Here is a 19,176-nt window from a genome sequence, read left to right on the forward strand (position 1 = left end):
CCTGCCATCGGGGGGAGGGAGTGGAGGGGGGGGGGATAATTTGGAAAAATGAATACAAGGGATAATATGTTAAAAAAAATTACTCATGCATATATACTGTGGAAAAAATATAAATATAAAAAAAAAAGAAAGAAAGAAAATAGATGCTATTGTTACCCCCACTTTACAGGTAAGGAAACTGAGGTAGACATTAAATGACTTGCCCAGCATCACCCAGTTAATAAGAGCCTGGGACCAGACTTGAATTGTCTTCCTGCCAGATTTAGCCCTCACATCACTGCACAGCCCATTTGAAGTATCTTGCTCAGAATCCCAGTAGCTAGCATTTGGCAAAGCTGGGCATTTAACCCAGTTCTTCTCACTTTTCCCCACTGTTCCAGGTTGCTCCCCTCCAGAGAAGTCAGTCTCTTCCTGTTCTAGAATAGGCCACAGTCCTTCCTTCCTCAGCAGCAGTCAGTGCTTGTGAAGTTCCCTTCACCTGAGCTACCCGCTGATCCATCTTCTCAAATCCTCCCTTCCCTTCAGAAGCCAGCCAAAGCTCCCTGCACTCCTGGAAGGCTTAATGGCCACCCAGCCCATAACTGTTGCCTCCCCTCTCTAAACTCCCAGTGACAGATCACTTATTTGGGTACGCAGACTAAGAGCCTCCTGTTTGTTATTTAACCATTCCCCGGTGGTTAGTAACTGGGGCTGAAGCGGCGAGGGAGTGGGAAGGAAGTGTTGTGTGTGTCCTACACAGGATAAGGCACAGAGTCGGGGCTGCGTGCGTTAGTGGAAGAGTATGGGTAGCCTGTAAATTCATTCAAACCCTTGGAAACCCTGAAAGTATTATTTTAAAAAATAAAGAGAGCCGTCTGTTCCAAGACTTTTATAGTAGCATTATGTGCGATCACAGAAAGACTGGAAAAACCTAACTGCCCAACAAAAGGGAGATGGTTAAGTAAATCATGGCAGATTAATCTAAATCCATTAATGGAATACTATAATGCCACTAGATAAGCAAGAGAAAGGAATACACAGAAACTTGAAAAGAAATTAGTGAAATAATGCAAAGAGGAAAAAGCTGAAACAGAGGCATAAAGGGCTTCAACCTAGCGCAGGAGGAAAAGCAAATTAAAATAAATGAATACACAAAAAATCTTTATGAGGACTTAGGAAATGACTGAAAATAGTGAACACACTGAAATTAATTAATTATAAATCATCAGTAAGCAGTGTTAGGTTTTTAGTTAAATTTTTAAGGAAATAGAGGTAGAGAATAGGAATGTGACTTCATTACTATAGAGAACTCTCCCATAAGGAAATGGGCCTCTCTCACTGCAGGCCAGCACCCTCTCTACAACTTAGAGTTGTGAATAATTTGCAGTGAGCATGAGTGACCAAACTTAACACCGGGCCTTCCCAGCCGCAGGGCTGGTTCTCTAGCCCCTCTTAAATTATTGGCATTTCATTTGAATGAGCGAGTAAACCCTAGGACCGGGTCTCCATTCCGAGAGTGACTGAGCCCCTAAGCCCAAAGACAAAAAGGAAAAGATCCCCTTATACTCAGAAATATCTGTGGTAATTCATTTTTTGATGGGGAAAAATTCTCCAAATTCCCCCCAAAATGGGAAACTTGGGGAAGTTGCGTTTCTAAGACTATGCTATGTGAGCAGGAGCTGTGTATCTGGCACACATCACGATGTTTGCTGACTGATTGCTCCTGATGGGTTGTCATCCAGGCTCTATACCATTTGTAGTGGGGAACGCCTCACCTGAAATGGAGCGATGCCATTTTCAGACAGTTTTGGTTGTTAAAAGCTCCTCCGGAGCTGATAGGTACCAGCTTGCGACTCACCCATTTGTGCTCGTTCTGCTCTCTGAACCTGTGTGGGACAATTATAATCCAAGAGGACAATTCTTAGCTTCATGGGCTTCAGGTTCCCACCATTATGAAGGATTCCTCCGAGGAGAGCCCTCTTGGATGTGGTTCTCGGGAAACACTAACACTCCATATGTGTTTGACCCCAAGAACACAGCAGGAACCATCACTCTGCCCCTTCTCCCCATCGGTAGGGTGCGTATCTAATGATACAAAGCATGAGATATCTCAGTATTTTATGGCTATTTGTGACAACCTGCCCTGATTAAGTCACAATCCATATGTGATTTTACTTGACGGTCTTCATAAGTCATTGTAGACAAAAAACAAGCCCTCAGCTGGAAACCAAGTTTTGGTGATGAGCCTCTGAACTTAGGACTGGCTCTCGTGTGGTAGACGTGATCTGTAACTGCTCGGTAGTCAAAGCCTTTTCAGCCTGGCAGGTCTCACTATTTTTAGCTCCTGCTCGTATAGCACAGCCTTACAAACACGGCTTCCCCAAGTTTCCCGTTTTGGGGGAAATTTTGAAAATTTTTCCCATCAAAAAAAAGCAGGTTTCGCATTTTTGAACGAAGGGATCTTTTCCTTTTTGTCTTTGGGCTTAGAAGCTTAGTCACTTTCTTTTCTGGGTCTTCAGTCACCGGAGTTGCTAAAAATCCATGGGCTACCGAACCATAACCAGTGGCTACAGGGACTAAAACAGAGTCTGGGCACGTGGCTTGGGTACTCATAGGCTTCTTGGGGACGGGACACTGGGATTCTTTCCTAGGACGCGCGGCTGCTTGGGCTGAGCTAGCTTGCCCGAGCATGTTGTTGTTGGTTCTTCGTGACTGGTGTTGGTGGCGACAAGTATGGCAGACTTTCTCCAAAGAGCAGCAGAAGGTGTCGGAGGAGAGAGCAGAAGCAGAGCCAGTGGCCTTGAGGGGTAGCTATTCCTGGGGCTCTCCGGGCCAGCTGTGGTCCTTGTTCAAACCTAGGTGCCTGGAAGAGTCATGGTGTCTGACAGAAACAGGAAGGCTGAAAGAGTGGGAGGACTGGGGCAGAAAGGTAACGAGTTTTGTTTTGGACATGGTTTAAGATGTTGCTGCTAATGCAGAGCTGATGCTCAGGAGGGTAACTGGGGCTGAATATGTAGATCCAGGAGTCATCCACATAGAAACCCTTGGAAGCTAATGAGTGTGGAAAGGAAAGAGTAAAGGGCCTAGATTGGAGCCTTGATGAACACCCACACTTAAGGGAAGTGATCTGGTTTATGAATCAGCAAAGGAAACTGAGAAGTGGTCAGACAGACAGGAAGAGAACCAAGAGAGGGGAGTGTCACAAAAGCCAACCGGAGAAGGTGGTCAGCAGCATAAAGTGCAGCAAGCAGTTTAAGAAGGAGGAGGGAGGGGGGAGAAAAGGGGGGAAAGACGATCAGATGTGAAAAGAGATTGCTGGTAATTTGGAGAGAGAAATTTCAGTTAAGTGATGAGAACAGAAGCTGGAATGCAAAGTGTTGAGGGGTGGACAAGTGGAGACACGGACAAACTATTTAGCGTTTGACTAAGAATGGGAGCTGCTCCCATTTAGATGATGGTGTGATTCTTAGAATGCTGTCACATTCCTCTTTGGAGCTTCCAAAGGCAAATCTTGGCTCAATGCTAGATAGAGCAAGAGGTTTCTCCCAATTTTGAGGTGTAAATTTCCCAATTTAAACTCTATGTATACTGCTTTCACTTGTGCATGATTCAGGCAGACCCTCCACAAATCTGAATTGCAGGTTACCTCCCCCTAGGTCAAATGAAATGATGACTGTAAAGCACTTTGCAAACTATAGAGCAGGGGATGTTTGATGGTAGGTGGCAGTAGAGTTCAGAATGCCACGAGGGATAATTACTTTTTTGCTGTTGACTTAATGAAATAAGTCAGTGAATTTTGGAAAAGCTTCTAAGAAGGTAGCTTACTAACTGGACCCATTATTTAACTAGCCTTCACGACATATCTTTGAAACATTGATATCTTCATTTTATAGAAAGAAAAACTTTGACCAAGCAGCTCATTTACTTATTGATTCCATCCGGGTTCTCATGTCCTACCTTTTATTCTAATTATCCACCAGACAGTATTTCCTGAAATGAGGGTGTTGTCCGCTGTTGTGAATCTTGCCGTGCATTCTAAGTTTCACGTCACTCTCTGAACGCCTCCTTTAAAACTCCTTGCATTTTTTGCTTCCTGGCTGGCAAAATGACCAACAATGGTTTTCTTAATGTCCTTACCTCCGAAGTGGGGGAAGCTGGTATCTGACCAACCCTGTCTGCCAACGATGATGGCAGCACATGTGAATGAATTTGTTTCCAGTTCCAGTTTATACCTTGTCTCCCTTTATCCTCACAGCAGCATGATGGCATAGAGCATGCACGCATTATTATCCTCAGTACCTTTGAGTCCCGGGTGAGTGATGAGGCTGAGAGAGAGAGAGAACTTTCCCAAGATCACCAGCGGCAGATTTCGTTTGGGAGTCCAAGTCCAGCATTCCCTCCAGCTAAACCCTGCTGCCCTCAAAGTATACATCTGCTTCCCTTTCTGTCCAGTATCCCTTGGAGTAATTGCAAGCCAGAAAATTTATTCAAGCCTTGACTGTCTCAGCCAGGTCAGAGCCCCGGGGAACCCATTTCGGTCCCCCCTGCAGGAGCTGCCCAGATCCCAGTGAGTAATCAGCAGGAATTGGCCGTGGGGAGCCCTTTTATCTCCACCACCATAGCAGCCATTACTCAGTTCCTGCCAGCCCTGGAAATCCACTTGTAGGACACTGTGTTCTCTCCATCCTGTTTAACTCCCCTACTATATCCAAGTCATTCCTATCCTTAGGAATATTTTCCATTATACCGCTTAAAGTAAAGAGTCACCAGCCATAGTCCTTCTAGTAAGAGGTGTGACTCCCTGGGCCTGAACCATCTATCCCGTGGCTTCCAGAGACCCGCCAAATCTTGTCATCTGCTCAGCTTTTATGCCCTCCAGATCCTGGGGCCTTTCCTTCTGGCTGCCGCTGAGCCCTCCTACCTGTGTTCCCCCCCCCATCAGAATATGAGCTCCATAATTGCAGAGGCTGTCGGGGTTTTTCTGTTTCTATTCTCAGCACTTAGCACAACCCTCTGAACGCAGTAAACGCTTAATAAATAGTCTTCTCTTCCATTCCATCATGCTCAAGGTCAGATAAGTTCTAAATATCCATTCTCAAACCACCTTGAGGGGAAGCTGACTTTTGTGTAAACAGCCCCTAGCCTGGAAATTGGAACCATTTCACACTCCATCCACCTATGCACTCGCAGTTTCAGATGAATAGCAGGCCTCCAATCCTGGGTTTCTGTAATTTTATTTTGCTGAACCTAATGCTCTGGACAAAAACCTCTAGCTAATTTCAATGTAGCCATTTATTTTCTGCAGTGAAACAGCCTCATCTCACATGTAAATACTTAGCATTTTCTAGCTTGTCCATTTCTTTTCTTTTTTTCCCAAATACCAGCACAGATCTTTGGATAAAATAGTTCCATATAGTAAAGGAGATTGGCGGTGGGAAAAAAAGAGTGGAATCTCTAGGAAAATTGAGTACCTAGCCACCTGTGTCAGGGCAGTGGGTCACTAATTGAGTGCAAACCTCTTTTTTTTAATGTTGTTTTTCCCCCCACAGGGCGTACAAAACCATCGAGGATGATGACCTGAAGTTTCCCCTCATATATGGAGAAGGCAAGAAGGTAGGCGTTGTGTTTTTGCCGAATTGAAAGGATGAAGTACTCTGTGCTCGCCACCATTGTATTTAGCCCATGGCGGGCCTGTGTTTTCCACTCAGTGTTTCTCTGTTTGATCATTTTGACAGCCTGAAAGAATAGCATATCAGCCATAAATCAGCCCCTTCTATTGAGATGTGGTTGGTGAGGAGTGGAAAGGACAATGGATTGAAAATCAATTTTACAACAAATTTTGTCACTTAAACGTCGAGTCTGTTTGGTTTTCTACGTGCAGCCAGCACACAAGGCGAAATCTGAGACCGCTGTAATGAAGCCACAAGCAGATTAACTTAAATTAATTACTGCTGATGTGCAGGCAGACATGGGAGCCTCTGTTAGTAAAGCCTGAGGCCTCTGGAGGCAGTTCGGTGGGGGAGGACCTAGTCGGCCAGCATTGACCCCTGCTCGGGCCCTGCATCTTAAAGTGGTCTGTAAACAAAGGGCCGACGTCCTGGAGTGAAAAGGGAGATAGGAATTCACGGCTGAGCGAGAAGCCCGCCATCTCCTTCGCGCGCCTCCACCGCGCCTCGGAACAGGCACCAGCGTGTTTGGGCCCGTGTGCGAGATGGTGGCGCAGCCAGAAGGGATGGGGGGACCGCAGGAAGCAGAGCTTCAGTCAGTCACGTACTTCAGTAGACATTGATTCCGTATCTGTCATGTGCGAGCCCAGCGGAGGGCACTGGAGGCGCGGAGACACCAGTGCGGCGTCGCTGGTCTTGGGGGACGGAACGCTTCCCCAGATGATTACCGAGGACGCGCATTTCGGACGGGAGCAGACACAACAACGGGGGGGGGGGGCACTCGGCCTCCGTAAAGTGACACTGAGCTAAGGCAGAATTCTGGTTTTAAGCACTTAGTTTTGACGAGAAAGAGATGAAGACATGGGTTTGGTTTTATTTTCAAGAATTGACAGAATGTTGTTCTAAGTTACAGCGCATTTAATCTCCGTTCTACTACCCCTGATGCAGCTGCAGTATATTTTATAGCGGAGCATGATCGTGCAGAGATCCCGTTAGTGAGCAGGGGTCCTTCACCACCTAAGTGTGCCTGCCCCAGCGGCAGACAGCGGCTTCCTCGGGCTCTGGCAGCTCTGGCTCCGATGGTAATGGGAGTGATCCCAGAGGAACCCATCTGTCCCACGTGGTCCCCAGTCTGTGTCTCAGTGGGAAGGGGAGAAGGAAGTAAGCATTTGTACGGTGCCCGCACATTTCTTTTAAACTAGCATCATCCTGTTTGGTCCTCACAACCTCCCTGAAAAGTGGCTGCTCTTGTTATCCCCATTTTACAGATGAGGAGCCTGAGGCCTAGCCCAGGGTCACAGCCAATAAATCTGAGGCTAGAACTCGGGGCTTCCTGGCTCTAGACAAAGTAGACTCTCCACTGCTCCCCCAGCTGCTTTCTGAAGGGCAACAAAATCATTAGTGATCAGAAAGGCCAAAGGGAAACGTCAGGAAGCTCTTCCAACCTGTCTAGAATAGCAGAAGGTGGCAGAAAGTGGGTCAGCGCCAAGTGAAGGGCAGACAAGTCAGCGCAAGGCTTGCAGCCCGGGACACCGAGAGGGGCAAGCCAACTCCAGTAATGGGCCTTTGCCCAGGGGCAGCCCGGCCCTGGCCTGGGGGAGCAGCCGCCGGGGACAGTCAGCCCCTGGTGCCGCAGAGAAGCCCAGGGCCAGCCAGCGCATTCCTGGAAGTCGGGCCCTTCTGTGGCCTTGGGTCCGTGTCAAAGGAGGGAACGGGCAAGAGCCCCGGATCAGCCCCATCCCCGGCCACAGCAGGGAATGGAGCAGCTCCTGGCGGAGGATTGTGCAAAGAGAAGGGGCAGCAGGGTTACCCGTGTGGGGCTCCCAGGAGAGAAGGGCAGCCTGGCCCAGAGCCGGGATCCAGGCTGCAGGGAGATGAGCCAAAACAAGGCCCCCCCACCCCGCCCAAGAGTGTGGGAGAGAAAACTCGCCCTCAGGCCTAGAAACTGGGGGCGAGAAAGGAGCAAATGGATCAGGACCCCAGGTGTGCTCAGGAAACACCGCGCTGAGAAGAAAAGAACTGCAGGCGGGAACAGGGGGCCTCGGCGAAAAGAACGACTTTAACAGTAACCAGAAGAATTAAAGCAAGGGGTTTCTTTTTAAAGAAAATAAAACTCTGGAGTAGGAAAAAAAATAGAGAATGTATAGCTATAAGCATAGAAAGTGGCAGCCTTATTCAAGTCACTTTGTTTCTCATCTGTAAAAGTCAACGATAGCACCCCTCTCCCAGGGTGGTTGAAAGGGTCAGAGGAGAGAGTATTTGTGAAGCGCTTGGCACAGTGTCTGGCACATAGTAAAGCACTGCATAAAGTTCATTTTTGCTGTAATTATTGTTTTCCATGAAAAGCAGAATGGTATAGTAAGAACTCAATAATCCCACGAGGCAACAAGAAACGTTGGTGCAAAATCAAGCTTGAAAAAGTAGAAGGAAATGTTAGGCATCCATTACCAAAATCAACTGTCCAGGGAAAGATGTCAAGGACAGATTATCTCAGTATCAGTAAACTCCCTAAAAATTGGAAACCTTCCTTTTTTTCCTTGGAGGCAGTTGAGGTTCAGTGATAATTAGTAAGTGACTCAGGAGAGATTTGGATTCAAGTCCTCCTTTAGCTTTAATCTCCTTTATCCTCTAGACCAGTGCTCTATTTATCATGTCACCTAGCTCTCCTGGAAACTACATTTCAAGAAATTAAAAAAAGAAATCTGCCTGTTAGAGCTAATAGCATCAGAGAAGAAAAAAGAACAAACTCTCTGGTCATGTCAGAGAAACCCCATGCTATAAACATTCCAGGATATCGTAACCAAATCACGAAGCTTCTACGTTAAAAAATAAATAAATAACTGCAAGCTTCCAGAAGGAAAGGGTTCAAGTTCTGTGGAACACGGTACAGATTGCATAAGGCTATACGGTGCAGCTGCTATAAAAGAGAAGAAATTTTGAAATACCAAATAGCTTTTTCCAAAAGAAACATGGTTCTTTGATCCTTGAAGACAATAACATAAATAACATAAAACCCAAGTACTGTGTGTGATTTTTGTTCATGTTGATTTTAAAAGGGGAAAGGAAAAAGAGGAAAAGAGAAATATATAGAGAAAGAAATGCAAAAGAAGGGAAAGGAATTTGCAATTCCTCATAATTGAGGTGCATAAACAGAATATACAACATGGAGGATCTTACTCTTGTCCAAACTAGATAAAGGAGGGTTGCACAATGTACTCTAAACCACATGGAAGTGAGGATATGGTGGACAGAGAAATGAATTACTTCTGTTGTAGAATCCTTTCTTTCCTTTTTCTTCTCTTATATCCTTTGTAAAGACAAAGAGAAAAATAGATAAGGGGGGGGGGGAGGACCAAAGGATAGATTCAGAGAAAGCCAGGATAACAATTTCTATATAATTCCTATGACATTGTGAAGAAAAATAATTTTGAACAACACAGCCAATGTGTGGAGCAGTTTGGTTGACTTTAGTTAATTTATTACAAAGGAGGACTTTTGGAGAGAAAGGGGAGATTAGGGCCAACTATGGGGAATGGTAGTAATAAGGATGAGGGAAAAAAAAAGAAAAGAGACCAACAAAACATTTTTAAAATATGCAGAATTGAGAACAGCTTCGAAGAAGACACAGACAGTCATGGTAATATCCATACCATCATGTTAAAATTCATATATGCTTTTTTTTTTAAAAGGTAGGGTTTTACCATTTTATTTAAATTTTTTCTTTTTTCTATGTCTTGTTAGCAGTGATTAAGTTCATAATAAAATTCTTTTTAAAGAAACAAACTTCTCTGGAAATAAGTATTTCATGTGTTTAAACTATATCAGACCACTTGTTGATTTGGGAGGGATTTGGGGTGGGGGGAGAAGGAGAAAATTTTGAAACACAAGATTTTGCGAAGGTGAATGTTGAAAACTAACTATGCACATGTTTGGAAATATAAAATGCTATTTAAATAAATATATAGCACTAGACATGAAAAAAATTACAAAAAAGCTTCTTTGTCATCAGATGTTCAAATATGGCCTTAATTTACTTTCCTTCCTGAGGCAATAAAGTGGTCATTTCTCCATTTTGGCAAAATTTTCTAAAACAAAGATTGAAATAAAATGTTTCCTCATTTAACCAGAAAATTCAAAAAACTTTATTCATTCACTGAGCATTTGGTTGACTCAAAGCTTTACCCTTAGTAATTTTCAGAGAGCAAATGCATAGTGGTAAACAAACATAGTAATTATTGACAGAAATTCCAGCAAACTCAGGAAGACGTGGCTCTGGGATCACACTTTAAAACACCTGGGTTTCATTTCTCTGCTGTTGCTCTGCTTGCTGTGGTCTCAATAGTCTGCACCCCATTGTTGGGTTTTCTGATTTGAATACAAAAATATTAAAGTTAAGTAGTTTTAAATTTTCCTTAGATAATCTACAGGGTTTACCCTCCTCCTTCTAATCAGAAAATTTATGCAAAGGCAGTTATTGTTTATTTTCTCTTAAAATTTATGGGAATTTATGTGTGTAGGGTCTGTACTGTTTGTATCACAAATTCATTATGCAGAGGCAGCAAAGATTTCTTTTAACTCAAAACTTATTTCAGTCAAAGAGCATAAACTGAGAATTCCAGAATATCAGTTAGAAGAAGTCATGGACATCATTTAGCTTAATCTCCCTCCCTGAGTAAGGATCCTTTCTGTACCATCTTTAACAGGTAGCTAACCTGGCCTTCACAGTATAGATCCATATCTTCTAAGGTGTGAGAGAAGGGGAGTCCCATTACCTCTTAACACAATTTAATAAATATACTTAAAACTCACTTATATTACAACCTAGATATTCCCTGAACCCTAATCTGGGTGGTGGTAGTAAGTCATTTCAGTCACGGCTGACTCTCCATGGCCCCTTGCCAAAGAGACTGGAATAATTTGCCATTTTCTTTTCTGGCTCATTTTACAGATGAAAAAACTGATTAGGAAAGGATTAAGTGACTTGCTAGTATCTGAGGATTTAAACTCGGATCTTCCTGATTCCAGGCGTGGCGTTGTATCCATTGCGCCATCTTGTTGCACCAGTCTGGGGGTAGCTCCCCACAATTCACAACTTTTGGGTGGAGAGACAATGTATTGTTGAATGAAGGAATAAATGAAAACACATTTTTAAGTGCTTACTTTATGCAGAGCACATGCTAAGCACTTGGAATACAAACAGAAAAAACAAAGTCTGTATCCCTGCTCTCTAGTTGCTCACATCCTAATGAGAGTGCCAGCATATATAGAAGGTTTCAGCTGCAACTCAAATGGAAAGCCCCCCTCCCCAATTCTTAGGGAAGAGTAGAGATGAAGGTGGGAATGCATCTTATTTAAAGTCATTTCCATTGATAAAATCCCATATGTTTATGATGCTAAATTGTTTGACTGTTCCAGTGTCTCTTATAGCAAGAGCTATTTTTTCTGGTCTTTAGTAGCTGGAAAGAGATTGCAGCAGCTGTTGTTGATTGGAGAATTAGAACCTTGGGCAAAATGGGTAAATAGCAGCCACAGAGATAAGGAATCAAAAGATGAACATCTGAAAATAGCAGAGGGGAAAAAAGTACAAGGTGACAAGCTGATAGCAAAAGAGGTAGAGAGATTAACAGGAACAAGTGGGACATTCCGCTTCTGCTTTTAGCTTCTATGTTATAGCTACCATTTGATTGGAAATTTTGTTGTATTAGGGAGTGGGTTTTTTTAGAGTGGAGGGTTTCGGTGGAGTGCTCTAGATGACCTGTACTTCTCTTCCTCCTAGGCCCGAGTGATGGCAACCATTGGTGTAACCCGGGGACTTGGGGACCATGACCTGAAGGTGCATGACTCCAACATCTACATCAAACCATTCCTGTCTTCAGCTCCTGAGGTATAAGATGATGTGGGGGTGAGAAAAGCTCTGTCAGGCTTGCGGCTGTGCCTTTAAAAAGAAAAATTCAGCTAGATGTCCTCTAGAAATGGGCACATTTCTCATTTCTGCTACTAGAACTTACCCATTTCAACAGACATTAAACTCCTGCCATGTGCAAAGTGAGAGCCAGAAAGAACTCGTAGGATAGAGACCTTTTATCACATACACTCTAACTAAAAAATGTAATACACTCCCAGGGACTTAGGTTTTCTTATAAATTGTTTACACATAGAGTCTGCTCTGGTCATTGGTTCTGATGACTAGCAGAACTGGAAAAGATACTCATAACTCTAGTTTGAAAAAGTACATCATGACCTGCTCTTACATCGTTATTCATCTTTCAATCCTATCCACCCTTTATGCAAAGGTTTTTGTTGGAATTCAGCTAGTAAATTTCCACCTTCCCTGAAATAGAGAACATTAATTAATAATTAATCAATTAAAGAGATGTTACACCAAAAACTTTCCCCAGGGGAGAAGTGATCCAAGAGTATGAATGGTTTCCTACAGATGAATTATGAATTGGGTACCAAGTATGTGAATGATTATTATTCCAGATCATAAGATCCGGGTACTCTGAGAGTGGAGCTGTGGGTGGATCCATCCATTCTGGGACAAGTTGTGTGTGGGGGGTGCAAATCAGCTAAGACAGTGACTTAAATCTCCATATCCTTGGTCTAGAGATCCTGTTATCTGGCACTGGAGGGAGGTCACAGACTGGGGTGCGGGGAAGGGTCTAACATATATTAGAATATCCGTAGCAACACTTTTCTTGATAGCAAAAAGCTAGATGCAAAATTAGCCCCACTAATTTTAGGGAATAGATGGCTAAACAAATTGTGGTACATGAATATATTACTGCACCATAAAAAACAATGAAGATGAAGACAATGAGAATGTATTAGAAGACTTATAAACTGATGTAAAAAGTGAGATAAGCAGAATTATGAAAATTATATAAAATGACTGTCAACAACATCAGTGGAAAGAAAAAAAAGAAACGCTACATGCTGTAGAATTATAATGACTGGTTGAACCAGGAAGATGTGTCTCCTTTCCATCTCCACAGAGGTGGAGGAAACACTGGAACACTGAAAAATCCTTACAGGTTTGGTTAATATTGCTGAATGTTTTTCCTTTTTTTTATTCTTTGTTATAAGAGGGAGAAGGTGAAAAAATATGTTGGGAAAGGAAGGCGATATAAAAATAAGTTATCAATAAAAATATTGTAAAACATATTACCTTTACTTTGAAGGAAGAGAAGGAATAAGTATTTACATAATGTCTGCTAGGTACCAGGCCTTGTGCTAAGCACTTGTTACAACTATTGTTTATTTGATCCTCACAACAACCATCACCATTGGGGAAACTGAGGCAGGCACAGAAGTGATTTACTCAGTCTCATACCTGAGAAGTATCTAAGACAACATTTAAACTTTGTCTTTCTGCCTGCAGGCTCAGAATTCCTGCCTTGCATTTTCACCTGCCTAATTAGGGACTATTTAAGCATATTATCTTAAATATCTGCTAGATAACATAAGATTTACAGAAAGTGTTTTGGAAGCTCTTTTGCCAAACAAACACACTGTAGTTATACTCCTAGCTGAGATAGCTATGTGGTACAACAGTCTGAATGCTGAAACTGGAGTTAGGAGGATCTGAATTCAAATCCTCCCTCAGACACTTACCAGTTCCCTGTCTCTTCAATTTCAAAATGGGTGGGGTAATAGCACCCACCTTCGAGTTGTTTGTTTGTTTCTTTGTTTGTTTAATAAACTTTAAAGTTGGGGTTTATTCACATATAAACAGAAAATTTTGGGAGGGTAAGAGTTCTATCTCAGGTGCCTCACACTTAAATTGTAGATTATGGTAGCTTATTATGATAGAAATACAATCACCAAACCTTTCCTTGAGGGACCCAGAATGTACTAAACCTATTATTTATTTGTTTGCAGGTGTGTTTTGTGCCTTCTCATAAAAATACACAGAACAGAGTAAATAAACACAGGTTATCAGGGAGGAGGGGCATTAGGAAGTGGGGAGATCATGGAAGACTTCCTGGAGGAGGTGGTATTTGAGCTGAGTTGCCAAGGAAGAAAAAGGATTTTAAGAAGCAGAAGTGAGTGGGGATGGAGAACATTCCAGGCAATGCAAAAGTTTACAAGTAAGAGGTGAAATATAATGAGTAAGCAAGAAGGTCTAAGTGGGGAGGAAGGGTTGCCATGATCAGACATTGGCTTTAGGACAAATCACTTTGGCAGCTGGGTGGGGTGGGACAGAATTGAGACAGGGAATACGAATAAGGCTTTTGCTGAGGAGTAATGAGGATTTGTATTCAAGTCCTAGTTGAAATGTAAGTAGAGAAAAGCATCAGGTGGAAGATGTCCTATACAGGTAGACACACCGACCAGGTGGATGGGCATGAGCGAGTACGTGGAGGTCTGTGAACCTGGGCACAGGATGGGAAAAATGCCTCAATAGAGCTAGAGAAAGAAAAGTTTGCATGGAGGAAAAGAATGAAACGGGCAGTAAAGGTGGAAAAACCCATCCATTTGTCCAGCCTGTGCAACTCCATCCCAACGAGATCAGGAGGGCCACATAGGGTTCCCCCGTCTTGGATCCTTCAGGCAAGATGTGATGGGGTACAGAGCTCGGGCATTCTGAGGATGTGATGGTCACGTAGTAATCCAAACCTGAACCACCTTCAGGAAAATAGTCCGTGTTCATTCCAGTAACTTGGAAATTCTCCCACAATCCCAGAGGGTTTCAGTGCTTTTCGTGTTTGCTAACAAAAGACACTTTGACTGTTTAGGTGGCGAGCCAATAAGTGACATCAGGACTTATGAGTTACTAAGGAGCATGATCCCATCGCCTTTCACAAGCCAAGCAAGGCAATAAATCATAGCACCCTTCACACCCTAATGCGGAGGACTTGATACCATAATTGTTCCAGATGAGTTTTTTCTCTCATGAAAAGAATTGAGATGTCATATATTCCCATTAGATGTGCAAGTTCTATTACATAAACTGTTTCCAACCAATCAAAAAATTTTTTACTGCAAGCACTCACTAATGAAATAAAAAGTGGAAGAGTCCCTTCTTTCAAGGAACTTCTTTCACAGATGGGAAAACGATAGGAAAACATGGACACGGCAGTAAGAGGAGGGAGGAATTTGACCTCCCTTCCCACATCCCCATTGATGTATTTAGGATTTGGGCATAGGAGATGAGGTTATCCCTTTGCAAAGGATAGACAGTTCTTTGACAGAGTCAGAAGGGGCATGAAGACAGGCAATGCTGAAAATCACCTGTGCTTCCATACTTAAATACTCTGGAGAGCCTGAAGTCTGCAGAGAGCCCTCCTGTTCTTCCCCTATTTGAGAGCTAAAAGAGATTTTCTATCCTCTCCCTATCCACTAATCCATAGCCATTTGCCCCAAAGGAGACAGCCCCTTCAGCAGCTGCTTGAAGTACAATTGAAGTAGCAGAGACCCAAGACACGTCCTGCAGACAGACATCATAAAGAGAGGCAGACACTTGAGGCTAAAAGCAGCTTTGATTGCTTTGATTTGGCTAATATGGACATAGGTTTTGCATAATTTCACTTCTAAAATTGATCAATTGTTTACCATTTCATAGGCAAGACGAAGGAAGAGAATTTGGAGCTCAAGACTTTTTAAAATTTGTGTTAAAATTTTTTACATGAAATTGGAAATATTTATTTAGTTATTTATTTATTTTTATTATTATAGCTTTTTATTGACAAACCATATGCATGGGTAATTTTTCAACAATGACTCTTGCAAAAACTTCTGTTCCAACTTTTCCCCTCCTTCCCTCCACTCCCTCTCCTAGACAGCAGGCAGTAATTGGGAAATATTTAATGAATTAAGTAAAAATATTTTTAAAAAGTAAATTAAAGCAACTTTGAGAGGTTGTGCCTTTGGCAGCTGAAAAGTAAATTGGCTGTGATAGGGATAGCCTTGGCAATCAAGAAGCTTTTAGAAAGGATGCCATAATCAAATCACAGTATTTTTCACCTTTTTTGTTGTCATTTTTGTTTGTTTGCTTGATTTTTTTCCCTTTTAATCTGATTTTTCTTAAAGTGTCACATGATGAATATGGAAATACGTTTAGAAGAATTACATGTGTTTAACCTATATCAGATTGCTTGGCATCTTGGAGAACAGAGAGAGGGGGAGATAAATTTGGAGTGCAAGATTTTGCAGGGGTGAATGTTGAAAACTATCTTTGCATGTATTTGGAAAAAATAAAATACTATTTTAAAAAAGTAAAAAGGAAGAAAGAAAGGATTCTACAGAAAGTATCTTGGTAGACAGTGGGTAGATTTCAGACATTGTATATAATCCTGGGCAAGTTATTTAATCTCTTCTGCCTCATTTTCCTTAACTATAAAATGGGGAATCATAATAGATCATCTACTTTACAGTTGTGAAGATCAAAAATTATATAATACCTGTGAAGTACTTAGCACAGTGGCTGGCCCCAAGTGGGCTTTTAATAAATACATGTTCTCTGTAGCAATGGGTATTCTCCCTGTGTGTGACCCACTAAGCTTGTAGTATAAGATTATTTCCATTCTTTCCATGGCCTCCTTATGTATTTCTGGGAATGTTTTCCACTGTAAGATTTCACATTAGATCGTGAACTCCTCCTTCAAGGCAAGGGCCGTTTTGCCTTTCTTTGGCTTCTCTAGCACTTAGCATAGTCTGGCATAGAGTGGATGATTAAAAAATGCTTATTGCCTGATTAAGAGAAAAAAATGCTTTGTAGCTACAGTTTTTACTATGCCATTTTTAGTAAATGACTTTGCTCTGAGTTTTAAGATGTCTACTGGCAGACCATTAATGGAAAGCACACTTGGAATGGGGTCACATTGTTGTGATCTATAGTAGTAAGAACCTAGACCCAAACAGTACCCTAAAATTCAAATTAGCAGCCATCCTCTAGGGACCTAACCTTAGGGGAGTTAACCCAGAGGAGAATTTCCTTTATAATATTTGGGTTCCCCCCCATTTCAAGGGATCCTCTAAAGGGGTTCTCTATCTAGGACACTTCTTTGGATGGATTTGCTAGGATTTACTAGATAGACAAAGATGAACGTTATTTTTTCTTCTTTTGGTTTAGATTGCAATTAGAAAAACTATTTTCCAGTATGTTTCCTTTACAGGTCAAGCCAGTTTCTTAGAGATAATGTCTGTTAGATTTTTATACACTTAATCTATTACTCTGGAAGGTAATAGGAGCAGTATAGATTTTGCATCTTTGTATAAGGTAATTTTAAGGGGACACACTAGCGGCTGATGAGCCCAAGAGAGCCAGCCCTCAGGGAGGAGAGATGAGGGAACGTTGTGCAGACGCCCAGTGATGAAGTGGAGTGTCTCATCGATCAGAAAAGGTTTATTTAACACCTACTATTGGTTAGGTGTTAGAGAGATGAAAACAAAAGTGACAGTCTCCAACCTCCAGGAGTGTACATTCTATAATTAGGATATAATATATTCACAGAGGCACCCATGATAAGTTTGTGAAAAATACAATAATTTACTTTCAAAAAGAAAAAAAAGCTCCCCTCAAAATCATGTATGGCCCAAGTCAGAGCAATTGTATTTTAGTTGTTTGTGTTTCTCTGAAAAGAGGGATCAAATAGGTGTTGAAAGACAAGTCCTCAGAGGGGGAGAATACAGAAGGGAAATGAGGGAGGGGTATTTAGAAGGTCCATGTCACCCAAGGGGGTGTGTATAAAGAAACTAAAAGAGGTCTTAGAAAAACCACGTAGTCGGGATGTAGAAAAGAGATGGGGCTCCTCCGTGTTGCCAACCAAGTGACTACGTGTCCAGAAACAGGCACGTGATTAAGTGAAGCTGCCGGGGAGGACGGTGAATTAACCTCCTGTAGTAATCAGGAGTCTGGGCCCTGGCTTTGGACCAAGGCAGAGGAAGAGGAAGAAATAAGGGTGAGCAATCAGAAATCGGAACTAGAAAGGATTACAAAAACCTGATATGTGTGAGAAACTGCCAAGTTGAATTGAATATCAGAAGACAATGGACCACTAAGTTACTCCATGTGTAGTTTGCATTCATAGTGTACTTGCAATTGCAGAAGAATAGTTTCTGTTTTAAATAGCTTGCTGCTCAAGAATTCTTTATTTCTTTTCATTAATAGAAGTTATAGATCATCAAGTACAACTCCCTTCTTTTTACAAACAGGGAAACTGAGTTCCAAAGAGGTTGTAACTTGCTTCTGGTTCCACCCCCATCAAGTAGCACAATCCTAGTGTTCTTATCACTATTTCTTGTGTGTGTGTGTGTGTGTGTGTGTGTGTGTGTGTGTGTGTGTGGGCAAGGGGGTAGAAGAGGTGAGTACCAGGAAAAGATCACATTTCCCTGAAATATGGCAACATAAAGTTCCCTTAAGAGTTTTGTTAAGGTTCTCCCTAAGCTGGATTTTGTCATCAATGCACCTCAGAATCCTCATTTATTCCTCCAAAAGGCCCTAATGAATACTAGCTGTCCCTTCACTCTCCCTCATGGCTTTTCTAACTTGCCTTCTCTTTCCCCCAACTGCGTATTTCCTGGAAATATTCTCCCCGCCATGCTGCCTTCCCTTTGCCAAGCCTAAATCTTTATTGCACATTTGAATTTTAAGTTTTAAATGCAGCCCAGTCAAGGGTTGTCTAAACGGCTTGGGTTGGGAGGGGGAGAATGCGCCTGGGTTCTAAGAAAAAAGGCTCAAACAATCTTCTTGGAAAATCGGAGCTGTTCCCATTCATCATCTTAGCTCTTAATTCATTCTGATGAGTTAAAAGTAAATGAACCAAAAGCATATGGATCAGATTTACCTTTGAAAAAAAATGTGCAGGGTTTAAGAATTAGAAAGAGGTTTCTGGCCAAACACATTTTTCGGTTTCACTGAACACGAAACGCTGGAAAAATAGCTCGTTTGCCAAACCCCAAGTACAGCCAGATTTGTCTATCCCCATGCAACCCACAAAGTTCTGGGGCCATGGTTTCCTGACTCGCTTTGAAATTCCTTCAGAGGCACCCAGCAGTGCCTTAGTCTCTTTAGTTTGCTGGGAGGACAGTGTCAAACATTCAGAAACGTTCTGTCCCTTTTTCAGGCCCATCTAGCTTAAAGCAGAGCCTCTCCTCTCTGTTTTGTGGGGAAGTGGGCCACAGCCAGCAGCCAGGCCCAGGCCGGCGGAAGCCTCTCTGTCAGTGAGAAGGTGACCCTTTTATTGGGATCAGCTTGCCTAAGGCCAAAGGGAAGGAGGGGAAAGACTTCTCTCTAAAGACGGTGTCTCAGCTTGTGTGATCTGATGCTGAGTGAAGTGAGCAGAAACGGCAGAGTGATTTCTACAGAAGCAGCACATCATAAAGAAAAAAGTCTTTTAAAAACAGCAAATCTAATCATTGCAAATGAGAACATCAACTCCAAGGAATTAGAGAGGAATTTGGACTTTTGGGGACATGGTAAAAGAGTGGGGCAGTTTTCTTTGACTCTGCTTAGTCAGTCTCGTTCTGCACTTCATGGCCCCATTTGGGGTTTTGTTGGCAGAGATACTACAGTGAAATTGGCCATTTC

The 19,176-nt window shown here is 42.5% G+C and overlaps 1 protein-coding gene across 2 annotated transcripts in view; it reads left to right on the forward strand.

The window, feature by feature from the left end:
• The window catches only part of PPM1H (protein phosphatase, Mg2+/Mn2+ dependent 1H), a 304,307-nt gene that overhangs the window by 257,268 nt on the left and 27,863 nt on the right, over positions 1-19,176 (forward strand). For both annotated transcript variants that reach the window (XM_074269761.1, XM_074269760.1), the window contains exons 7-8: positions 5,529-5,592; positions 11,422-11,529. In XM_074269761.1, coding sequence (XP_074125862.1) covers positions 5,529-5,592; positions 11,422-11,529 — 172 coding nt within the window. The remainder of the gene's footprint in view (positions 1-5,528; positions 5,593-11,421; positions 11,530-19,176) is intronic.

This window comes from Sminthopsis crassicaudata, chromosome 5 (genome assembly GCF_048593235.1).
Source record: "Sminthopsis crassicaudata isolate SCR6 chromosome 5, ASM4859323v1, whole genome shotgun sequence".
Lineage (NCBI taxonomy): Eukaryota > Metazoa > Chordata > Mammalia > Dasyuromorphia > Dasyuridae > Sminthopsis > Sminthopsis crassicaudata.